The sequence below is a fragment of the Aquarana catesbeiana genome, linkage group LG09, assembly GCF_042186555.1.
Source record: "Aquarana catesbeiana isolate 2022-GZ linkage group LG09, ASM4218655v1, whole genome shotgun sequence".
In the NCBI taxonomy this organism is placed as follows: domain Eukaryota; kingdom Metazoa; phylum Chordata; class Amphibia; order Anura; family Ranidae; genus Aquarana; species Aquarana catesbeiana.
Genome location: NC_133332.1, coordinates 99,463,701 through 99,474,940, shown reverse-complemented (window position 1 = coordinate 99,474,940; position 11,240 = coordinate 99,463,701). Strand labels below are relative to the sequence as shown.

General features: G+C 40.7%; 1 protein-coding gene across 1 annotated transcript in view; it reads right to left on the bottom strand.

Annotated features, from left to right (window-relative positions):
• Positions 1 to 215: 215 nt before the first annotated feature.
• Positions 216 to 11,240, bottom strand: part of LOC141108966 (vomeronasal type-2 receptor 26-like) — a 37,087-nt gene continuing 26,062 nt past the window's right edge. Inside the window, exons 5-6 of the mRNA XM_073600924.1 lie at positions 3,957 to 4,080; positions 216 to 1,117 (exon numbers count right to left, since the gene is read on the bottom strand). Coding sequence (XP_073457025.1) covers positions 216 to 1,117; positions 3,957 to 4,080 — 1,026 coding nt within the window. The remainder of the gene's footprint in view (positions 1,118 to 3,956; positions 4,081 to 11,240) is intronic.

Sequence of the window (11,240 nt, the reverse complement as noted above, 5' to 3'; positions counted from 1 at the left end):
TCAGATGCACTGAGGATGGAGTGTTTATTTCAAAAAGGTACATGAATCTGTCTTCCACACTGAAATTTGTCATGGGGAGGCACAATAGAATTCTAAAGAGTGTCATAGACTTTCTATAGTTTTACTATATAAGCAATGATATCCATGCAGAGAAAGTAATTTCAATTATTTTTGAATATTTACAAGTGATGACCTTTATTCAATCAATTGCCCAACTATAGAGAACCTTTCAAGACAAAGCTTTTTCTATTTTTCTGAGGTTTTAATAAAATTATGTAACATTTTGGAGCAAATATTGAGCCCAGCATCCCAGAGCATGAGGCCAAAATCGCAAATACCTCAACTGCCACTGTGGCCGTGCCTTTAGCACTGAGATAAGTAGGGATAAAGAATATCCAAACTGTGATGAAGACCAGCATACTAAAGGTAATCAGTTTAGCATCATTAAAAGCATCAGGTAGTTTTCTTGAAAAAGATGCAACAATAAAACAAATAGATGCCAAAACACCCAAATATCCCAATATGACATAGAACGCAATGGCTGTTGTCTTATCACATTCCACAACAACCTTTGCAATTTCAGCTTGTGTGTTATTATAAGCAGAAGGAGGAGCTATAAACAGCCACAATAAACAAATAAATACTTGAATAAATGAACTAATCAAAACAATGTATTTAGGAACTTTGGGCCCCACCCACTTTTTTAAGCTTTTACCAGGTTTGGTGGCATTGAAGGCTATCACCACAATCGCTGTTTTTGCCAAAAGGGAGGACACTGACACTGAAAATGTGATTCCAAAAATTGCTTGCCGCAAAAAACAAGATATCCGCTCTGGCCTCTCAATATAAAGAAGACTGCAGATGGAAGTGAGTATAAGTGATGTTAAAATTAAGTAGCTGAGATCTCGATTGTTGGCTTTGACAACTGGAGTGTCCTGATACCTAATAAATATCCCAAGAACAACTGCAGCTGTAACAGAGGACAAGATAGCGATAAAAGTCAGGACAATGCCAATAGGATCTTCATGAGACAGGAATGTGATAAGTTTCTGAACACAAGCAGTCTTCTCTGTGTTGGGCCATTCATCTTCTGGACAATCCATACATACAACTGCATCTGGAAAAATTTAAAATATCAAATAAATAATAACATTATCATTTAAGGGGCATATATATAAAAAAAACTGAATAACTAGCATAGCATTCTCAAAAGACTACAACATTCAACTGAGAAATAGGTGGCGACTTGAGGACCAAGCATCCCATTTATCGGAAAAGCGAGTCGTGAAATTATTAGTAATATGGAGATTCAGATTGGTGCAAAAAGAAAGCTAACCAGGACTGTTAAATTTGTTGGCTGTCCCGTTAAATTGGATGAGAGTTTGGTAACCTCCACAAAATATGTATCGATGTGCCTGGAGAGGAACAACCTCAAAAACAAGAGATGGACACTTCTGTATAGATAGAGTATAGTGACATTCTGACAACAAAATCCATGGATTTTTTCCAACAGATGTTGGCTCAAACTTGTCTTGCATACACACGGTCCCACAAAGTTGTCGGAAAATCCGATCGTTCTGAACGCGGTGACGTAAAACACGTAGGTTGGGACTAAAAACGGGACAGTAGTCAATAGCTTTCGTCTTTTAATTTATTCTGAGCATGCGTGGCACTTTGTGCATCGGATTTGTGTACACACGATCGGAATTTCCGACAACGGATTTTGTTGGGGGAAAATTTTATAGCAAGCTCTCAAACTTTGTGTGTCGGAAATTCCTATGGAAAATGTGTGATGGAGCCTACACGCGGTCGGAATTTCCGACAACAAGGTCCTATCACACATTTTCCATCGGAAAATCCTATCGTGTGTACAGGGCATAAGAGGTGTATAATAACATCCTGTGAGAAATGTATCTGCTACTTTCTGACCCAATATAAATTTGGTACATTTGCGTAAGTTATATCCCACTCTTGAGATGTGGAATAAAGAGCTTAAAATGGAAGCCCCATCGATATCTGATTCTAGCTGCAGCCGGGACAGTAGTGATCTCTTTCATCTTACAGAGTCTATTTTACATGGCAGGAGACATATGAGGGATGATTTGGAGCCTACTACCATCCAATGTAATATTCTACATGTTTCTGGCTTCTCTAAGTATGTCTTCCTTGATTAGAAAGCCTTTTATGCATAATGTAATGTCCTAGGGTGGTTTATCGGGTGGGGGCTTAGGTCGCAGTGTTCTGAGTATACAGTCACAGGGTAATGAGCTAGAGTTCTGATCAAGCAATAGAGATTGAAAAAGCTTGGTCATAGCTGGCGTTAGGCCTGTACACTGAGGTTGTTGCGCCTCTTTCCGTTTTCCAGGTCTTCCACCTGGGACTGAACCTGACTGAAAGCAATGACAAGATTTTCATGTTCTCTGAGGAGATCGCTGTGGGCAAGGCTGAGTGAGAGAGTATTTGTCAATTTGTGTAATTTTGTCTGGAATGTATTGGCTAGTTTGGTGTACATAGACCCAAGACTATTTTCTAAGTCTGTCTTGGTAAGCTGTGAGGAGTACTCATGGGCTGGAGAGTATCTGTGGGATTTTACGTGGGGACTAAGAGTAAGTGTAGATGCACTTTCAGTTAAATGCAGGATCCCTCTGTGCCTGCAATGGAGGAGAAGCACTTAGAACCTGAAGCACAGACTTGAGCCATGCCATATTGTTCCCTTGCTCTGATCAGATATGTTGGCTTTTTGGGGTTTTTTGTGGACTTTGAGCACAGCTACAGCCTGTATTCTTGGATGATGGCATGCACAGGGTGCTTAGGTAGGGGGGATATCAAAATTAGCTGCTGACAGTGATTATTGGTCCATTGGTGCAGGCAAGTGTACTTGAGGAGAGCCGAGCTAGAGTAGTGGTACTGCCTGTCAAATGTGTCAGGATGTATAATTTTTGCTGCATGTGTACAACCCCCTCCAGCTGCTGTGTTGGGTTAAGGGGGCTGTAAAATTGTGGTTCAACCACTTATTTTTATCACTGACACTGTGTCAGGTGGTCTGATTTTTTTAGACAGCAGCAGCTTCTACAGCTACTGGCTTGACACAGCAACTCAGTTTTCAACCAGCAAGTGTAAAGAAAGGAGAAAGCAGCAGAACAGAAGGACAGGGAATACTACACATATAGGTGTAGATTTACTAAAACTGGTGCACTCAGAATCTGGTGCAGCTGTACATGATAGCCAATCAGCTTCTAACTTCAGCTTGTTCAGTTAAGCTTTGACAATAAAACCTGGCAGCTGATTGGTTTCCATGCAGAGTTGTACCAAATTTTGCCCCCTCTGTGTGGTCAGCTACTGATTAACAAGCTACAGGTTTATGAATCAGTGACATGGCTGATATTCCCGCCCCCGCAACATTTTTTTTATCCTACTCTAGTGCAAGCAGGAACAGCCAACATGAGAATAGCAACTCCGAGTTCAAAAGCAGTGCAGCATTGTTGCCACACCATCACAGTAAGCCGCATTAGGTTGACTTTACTGGAAGGATCAACAGGTATCTTTGAGACTTTACAGGTGGACTAAGAGCAAGTGTTGATGCACTTTAAGTGCGGGGGCACATATTTTTATTAATAGGGGGCCGTAGTTCTACTTTGGCAATGACATTCACCAATGCAGAACTAACATTACTTATCTGACCAGTGCTCAGGAAGGTGACAAACTACAAAAAAGTCATGTTCTACTATCTGGATAATAGATCTGCTGGGGGTCTGAAGAGTTTCATAAAGAAAAATACATTGACCTCATCCCCTGCCTCAGTCACACATGACAGAAGTGGTAAAAAGAAAATTGCTGTGAATTTTTACTAAATAACTTTTTGCCTTAATACATAAACATAAATGGAAAAAACATTACCATTAATAATAACATTATTATATGAAACATGACCAAAGCCAATTCAATTCAAGACTAACCTGTCTCATTGGAAAATTGTCCTTCTGGACAGGGAATACAGTAAAAGCAGCAAACTGGCTGTCCTTCCCAGGTAGATTTTCTGCGTCCAGGTTGACAGCTCTCACTGCACACGGATTGAGGAATCTATATTTTACATGGACATATACAGTATTTAGATCTCTGTATTTATGGTGAATTAACTCATATCATCAGCTTTTAAAGTCATAATAACTTTAAAGTGGTAGTAAACTGCGGACCTTAAAAAAAAATCCCCTACAAGGCAATGGCATAATGTCCTAGTATGCATCGCATACTAGGACATTATGAAATACTTACTTTAGAACAAAGCCCTCCAGCAGTGCGCTGTCACTGCTGACAGGGCTTCCATCTTCACCCAGCCATCCTTCCAGGTTCGCAGCCTCCAGCAGCTTTAATAGCCAAGCTGTGACGATGGCATGTGCGCTGGAGTCAGAGCCATGGCACAGCTTTCTGAAGGAACGGCACAGGTATGCTATTTAGACTTTAGAGCACATGTACCGTTGATGTCACCGGCTGCCAAAAGAACGAAAATCTCCTAAACAGTGCATGTTTAGGAGATATTCATTTTACCCACAGGTAAGCTTTATTATAAGCTTACCTGTAGGTAAAAATCACAAAGTGGACTTAACTACCACTTGAATATTTTACCTGCACTAGTAAAATAGTTAGTAAGAATTGAAAACAGGTGTAACCTATGAAGTTGCTTTCAAGCCAAACTATAACTTGTTTTTCTTGAAGTCCAATACCGGGCTCCTGTTAAATTTTCTGTATGTGGTTTCTTTTCAGCCTTGAATCAAACAGCTATAGGGATATTGGGTAATATTCCCCAGAAAGGACACTTTTTTTATAAAGTCTGATGGTGAATCAAATTTTGCAGTATATTATTTTTTTGTTCATTCAGCCCTAAATAAACAGTTTTGCAAGTATGTTTTTATAGCAGGTCTCTTATGAAAATGTAAGGTCCACTCCCCAGCTTCTTTTCATGCCTGGTCCTCCGCTAATCTTATCCATGCCCATAAATTCATGACCCCCACCTCCCTTAAATCTTTCCCAACTTTGCAATAAACTTTTGGCAAACTAAGTACTGAGCTTATCCGATACCTCCAGATTAAAAATGTCTTTACTCCTCTCCTACAATCTGATTTGTCTCTCCCTCTCATGACCAGTTTGGAACACATCTGTAAGCGTGACCCTTATGTCTGGGGCCTTATTTCAACTTTGTACGCTCAGTTGCTAAGCCCATTACCTGTTTCTACCCCCTCATATATTGTTAAATGGGAGAGAGATTTTGGACTTTCATCTGGAGCCTGATGACCTGGCCGCAATCTAGTCAGCAACAAAATCCTCGTCCCAAAATGTAGTTGGCATGGAAACTAATTATAAGGTCCTCCTGAGGTGGCACCTGGTCCCTGCCGGAATTGCGAAGTATCTCCCCAGGTACTCTCCCTCCTGTTTTTGTGGATGCATGGTGCCAGGTGGCAACTATCATATCTGGTGGGACTGCCCGGTAGTCCGTACTTTTTGGATTGAAATTTTTCATATATTGTCCACACTCTTTGATACCCAGTTGACCCAACAATAGCCTTACTCAATAAAAAAAAACCTTGACCTCATCTTCTGACTTTTGAAGCCTCTACTTACAAATCCCCAGAGCTTAATCTCCTAAACGTACCCCATCAGGAGGGACATTTAGGAGCATTCTAATTGGTCAGCGCTGTCACATGGGCAGGGGCCGACCAATCAGAACCCATGTAGCCCTTTTCTCAACGGTGAAGAAGAGAAGAAAAAAAGCTGAGGGGACTTCTAAGTGTCGGACCTGTGAGGCGGCTATACTGGGGCTTAGAACAGGAGATTGCCACCATGCAGGTCAGCAGGACTCCGGGGGGCGAGGAGGGGGTCCTGTGTAAGTTCACCTTACAGATTTTTCTGTAAAGGTGAAATTAAACCTTAAGTTTATGCAAAAAGTCAATATTTGCCGAGTTGACCCTTCTTTTTCAAGACCTCTGCAATTCACCCTGGCATGCTGTCAATCAACTTCTGGGCCACATCCTGACTAATGGCAGCCCATTCTTGTATTAGCAATGCTTGGAGTTTGTCAAAATTTGGGGGGGGGGGTTTGTTCACCCGCCTCCTTGAGGATTGACCACAAGTTCTCAGTGGGATCAAGGTCTGGGGAGTTACCTGGCCATGGACCCGAAATTTCGATGTTTTGTTCCCTAAGTCACTTAGTTATCACTTTTACCTTATGCCAAGGTGCTCCATCATGCTGGAAAAGGCATTGTTCCTCAGCAAACTGTTGGATGGTTGGGAGAAGTTGCTGTCTGGGGATGTTTTTGTACCATTTTTTATTCATGAATGTGTTCCTAGGCTAAATTGTAAGTCCACTCCCTTGACTGAGAGGCAACCCTACACATATATGGTCTCAGGGTGCTTTAGTGTTGGCATGGCACAGGACTGATGGTAGCGCTCACCTTTTCTTCTCCGGACAAGGTTTTTTCCGGATGCCCCAAACAATTGGAAAGGATTTATCAGAGAAAATGACTTTACCCCAGTCCTCAGCAGTCCAATCCTTGTACCTTTTGCAGAATATCAGTCTATCCCTGATGTTTTTCCTAGGTAGAAGTGGGTTCGTTGCTGCCTTTCTTGACACCAGGCCATCCTCCAAATGTCTCCACCTCACTGTGTGTGCAGATCCACTCACACCTGCCTGCTGCCATTCCTATGCAAGCTCTGCACTGGTGGGGCCCCGATCCCGCATATGAATCAACTGTAGGAGACGGTCCTGGTGATTGCTAAACTTTCTTGGGTGCCCTGAAGCCCCTCTTAACAACAATTGAATATCCCTCCTTGAAGTTATTGATGATCCGATAAATGGTTGATTTAGGTGCAATCTTAGTAGCAGCAATATCCTTGCCTGTAAATCCTTTTTGTGCAAAGCAATGGTGACTGCATATGTTACCTTGGAGGTAACCTTGCAGGTAACCACGGTTAACAGAGGGAGAACAATGATTTCAAGCACCACCCTCCTTTTAAAGCTTCCAGTCTGTTATTCTAACTCAAACAGTATTACAGAGGGATTTCCAGCCTTGTCCTCGTCAACACTGACACCTGTGTTAACGAGAGAATCGCTAACATACTCCCCTCTCTTTCTGTAATTTCTAGACAGGAACTTAATGCCCCTCTGACATTAGAGGAACCTGTCAAGGCATTGACAGATTGCCCAAATGATAAGGCCCCGGGTATTGACGGTCTACCATCAGAAGTGTATAAACAATATTAGGATGTCTTGCTTCCAGAACTGTTAAAAGTCCTAAGTAACTAAGCTTCAGAATCATTTAAGCTTCCAGACTCTGACTGATGCCTGTATCATTGTGTTACCAAAACCAGGAAAGGACCCTGTGGCTCTGGAATCTTACTGCCCGATATCATTGTTGAATTTGGACGCTAAGATTCTAGCCAGGGTACTGGCAACAAGATTAAGCAGCTTTATGCAGGGCTTGATTCATCCAGATCAGTCTGGTTTTATCCCTACAAGGTCTACAGCTATTAATTTAAGGAGGCTTTTTTAAATATGCAAATACCATCTGATAACCCTGGAAGGAGAGCAATTTTGTCACTTGACGGTCTGAAAGCTTTCAATAGCTTTGAGAGGACATATCTGTGGGAGGTGTTGGGTTAGTTTGTCCTTGGGGATAGGTTTATACGTTGGGTTAAACAGTTGTATTCTGCCCCGAGGGCCTGTATGCAAATAAATGGTTCGGTTTCAGAATTGTTTTCATTATATAGAGGTACTAAACAGGGATGTTACCTGTTTCCTCTGCTATTTGCACTGGTCCTTGAACCATTGGCTGAAGCTGTCCAACAATCGGAATCTATTTGTGGATTTATTAGAGGAATTAGGAATGAAAAAATTTAATTGTATGTAGATGACGCTTTGTTGTTTCTTGGGGATACGGATAATTCTTTAAGTTCTTTAACATCACTTATACAAAATTTTGGTTCGTTCTCTGGATATGTTATCAATTGGGATAAATCTGTTATACTTCTTTTAGATAATCCCAGTTTGTTCGTATTAAGAGAGGCTCAGCAAATTAAAATTGTTTCATCGTTTAAATATTTGGGAATATGGATATATTCTATGGTAGAAGATTACCTAATATATAATGTATCTCCTATTCTCATTAAATTCCAACTTAACAGCACAGCGTGGATCAAGCTGCCCTTATCGGTGGTGGGCCAAGCAAACCTTATAAAAATTATTTGAGCCCCTCAATTATTATACGTCCTTCACAATTCACCGATATGGATACCTCCTAAATGGTTCAAAAAAATCAAATCATTATTTCGAAGACTATTATGGAAAGGGAAAAACCCTAGGATTCTTCAGTGAGCTAGGGATGGGGGCAGATTGGCGGTGCCTCAGCCGAGACTATATTTCATAGCCTCCCAACTTCAGCATTTTGCTAGTTGGAGAGTTGTGAATTGGGAAGATCCTTTAAGCAATTGTTAAGCAATTGTTCTTGTTACAATCTTCTGGCTCAGCTGGAATCTGGAGCTTTCCTTTATACCTGTAAAGGTCCAACATCGTTACTTATGAATCGGGTCTGGCAGGAAATGAGGAGTATAATGAAATTTGAAGGGGCCTCAGAGTACTCACCACTTTGGGGGAATAGGCATTATAAAGAACTATGTAAATTGGAGGGATTCGAGCATTGGTGTTCTCAGGGGTTTCAATGTATAGCCCAGCTTTATTCACATAACGTTCTATGCTCCTTTCAGGATCTGCAAGAATCTTTTCAATTGCCTCATTGTAATTTTTTTAAATATCTACAATTACGGCACGTGGTACAGTCTCAGTTTAAAGAGGAAAAGATAGTGATAAGATCGATGCCACTCTTAACTTCATTGGCATTGGCGACTGAGAAAAAAGGCATTATTTCATCTTTATGAGGCCATATCAAGATAATGGTGTCAGCCCAGGTAGAAGAGGGTGGGAGATAGACCTTGGGGATATTTCAGATGATGTCTGGCAAACAATTTTGGAAAGGGTGCCTTTAGTTTCAATATGACCTGCACAATGTTTGTTTCAATTATTCATAATATATAGGGTATATAGAACACCGGTAAAGTTATTTAAGTGGGGCAGGCGTGATTCCCCGGATTGTCCATGGTGCCAAAAATCTCCCGCTGATCTAATACATATGTTGTGGAAGTGTCCTAAATTGGTTAGATACTGGCAAGAGGTGGTGACTACAATTAATGACGTTTTTTATACTCATATCGATATGGATCCTAAGATGTGTTTATTGGGTTATCTCGATAAAGAGACTATTGTTTAGAACACAAAAGTTAATTGCCTTAAAATGGATGTCTCCGAGTATAACCCCATTTGAGGAATGGCGTCTTCAAGAAAATGGTAACCTTCTGAAGGAACAACAAATCTATTGTAATAGGGGCATACCTAATAACTTAAACAAACTGTGGAAACCGTGGATATTGGCCCCAGGGTTGGCCCCATCTTCATTGGCTTTTGTTGTTCCTTTGTAGGGTGGTCAATTGTAGTTTACGATTGACCACCCTACATTGACCACCCTAAGTTTAGGAAGTATGGTTTCAGAAGGAAAATGGGAATGGAGGGCCATACCAGCGGGTAGATAGGAAAGGTGTGAATTATTCCACCTGCAGTAGTAACTTTTCTCATAGACACAGGTATATAGCGCTTTACATCATGCGAATATTGGATAAGTTGCTTGATTTATTTATTTGTGTGTGTGGTTTTTTTTTTCTTTGTTTGTTTTGATTGTATGTTTGTCTATCTGTTGTTATTATTTGTATATGTTTATAATGCTTGTTATGTTGCATAGATGATATGTGTAAGAAAAAGAAAGAAAACTTCAGAATTTGCTTTGGTTTGACCTTATGTGATGGAAATAATGGAATTTTTGTATTAGTGTAATACTGAGATATGTGCTATATTCCCCAATAAAAATGTAATTTGGTCTGTAATGATGAACTTTTAATAAAGAAATATTAAGGGAAAAAAAGAATCACTAACATGATGTCAACTGGTCATTTTGTGGCAGGGCTGAAATGCAGTGGAAATGTTTTTTTTGGGGGGATTAGGTTCATTTTCATGGCAAACAGCGACTTTGCAATTAATTGCAATTCATCTGATCACTTTTCATAATATTCTGTAGTATATGCAAATTGTCATCATTAAAATTGAGGCAGCAGATTTAGTGAAAATTAAGATTTGTGTCATTTTCAAAACTTTTGGCTAGGGCTGTATTTCCCCAAACTGTCCTTAAATTAGGAAAATTAACTGGAAACATTGATCAAAGTGGAGGAGTTGAGTCAAATTTGGTAAACCACTAAATCTTGTTCCAGCAATGTGTATGCTCTGGAAAAAAATACAAATTTTTTTCTAGGCGTTTGGTGCCTTCATGATGAGCACAGTTTAGCTAGATCTTGTCTCCCCCCTCCCCCCACTTCAGAGGCTATAGCGAACCAGTTACCTTTCTATACATCTGGTGGTTGTGCCAGCTGTTCACAAACTGAGGAATCAAATAGACAAGATCTCTGCAAAGCCCTATTTAAAGTGGAAGTAAACTCCCTTGTATGATTTTTACTTATAGGTAAGCCTTTAATAAGGCTTACCTATAGGTACAGTAACTATCTCCTTAACGTGCACTGTTTAGGAGATATTTACTGTAGATGCAGCCAATGACGTCACGGCGTATGAGTTCTGAAGGGATGGCAAACCCATGCCGTTCCTTCAGGGCCATGACATAAGCAGTAACTCCCATGCGCATGCGTGGGAGTGACATAATCACCAGCCCGGCCATTCATATCACCAGGAGGAAGACTGGATGAAGATGGAAGCGCCTTCAGTGGTGACAGCGTGCCGCTGGAGGGCTTCGTTTTGCGGGGGGGGTTAGGGGTTATTTTATAAAAGATAAATAGGCTGTTCACTTTGCAAGGGAATTTTCCCTGTGCAAGGGAATTTCCCCCTAGTATAGTTAATGAGGTGGAGCTCTGCTGACTTCCACCATCCAATCATGTGCAAGCAAAAATACAAAAATACAGTTTTTTATTTCCTTGCGCATGATTAGGTATTTTTTTACCACATTCACTAGGCCAAGGGAAAATTCCCTTGTAAAGTGTATGTTCTCTTGTAAAGCAAATAGTCTATTCACCTTTAGTAAATCGACCCCTAAAAAAAAGCCCCTGAAAACCTCTAAATGTGTTAATGACTGTCAAATTAC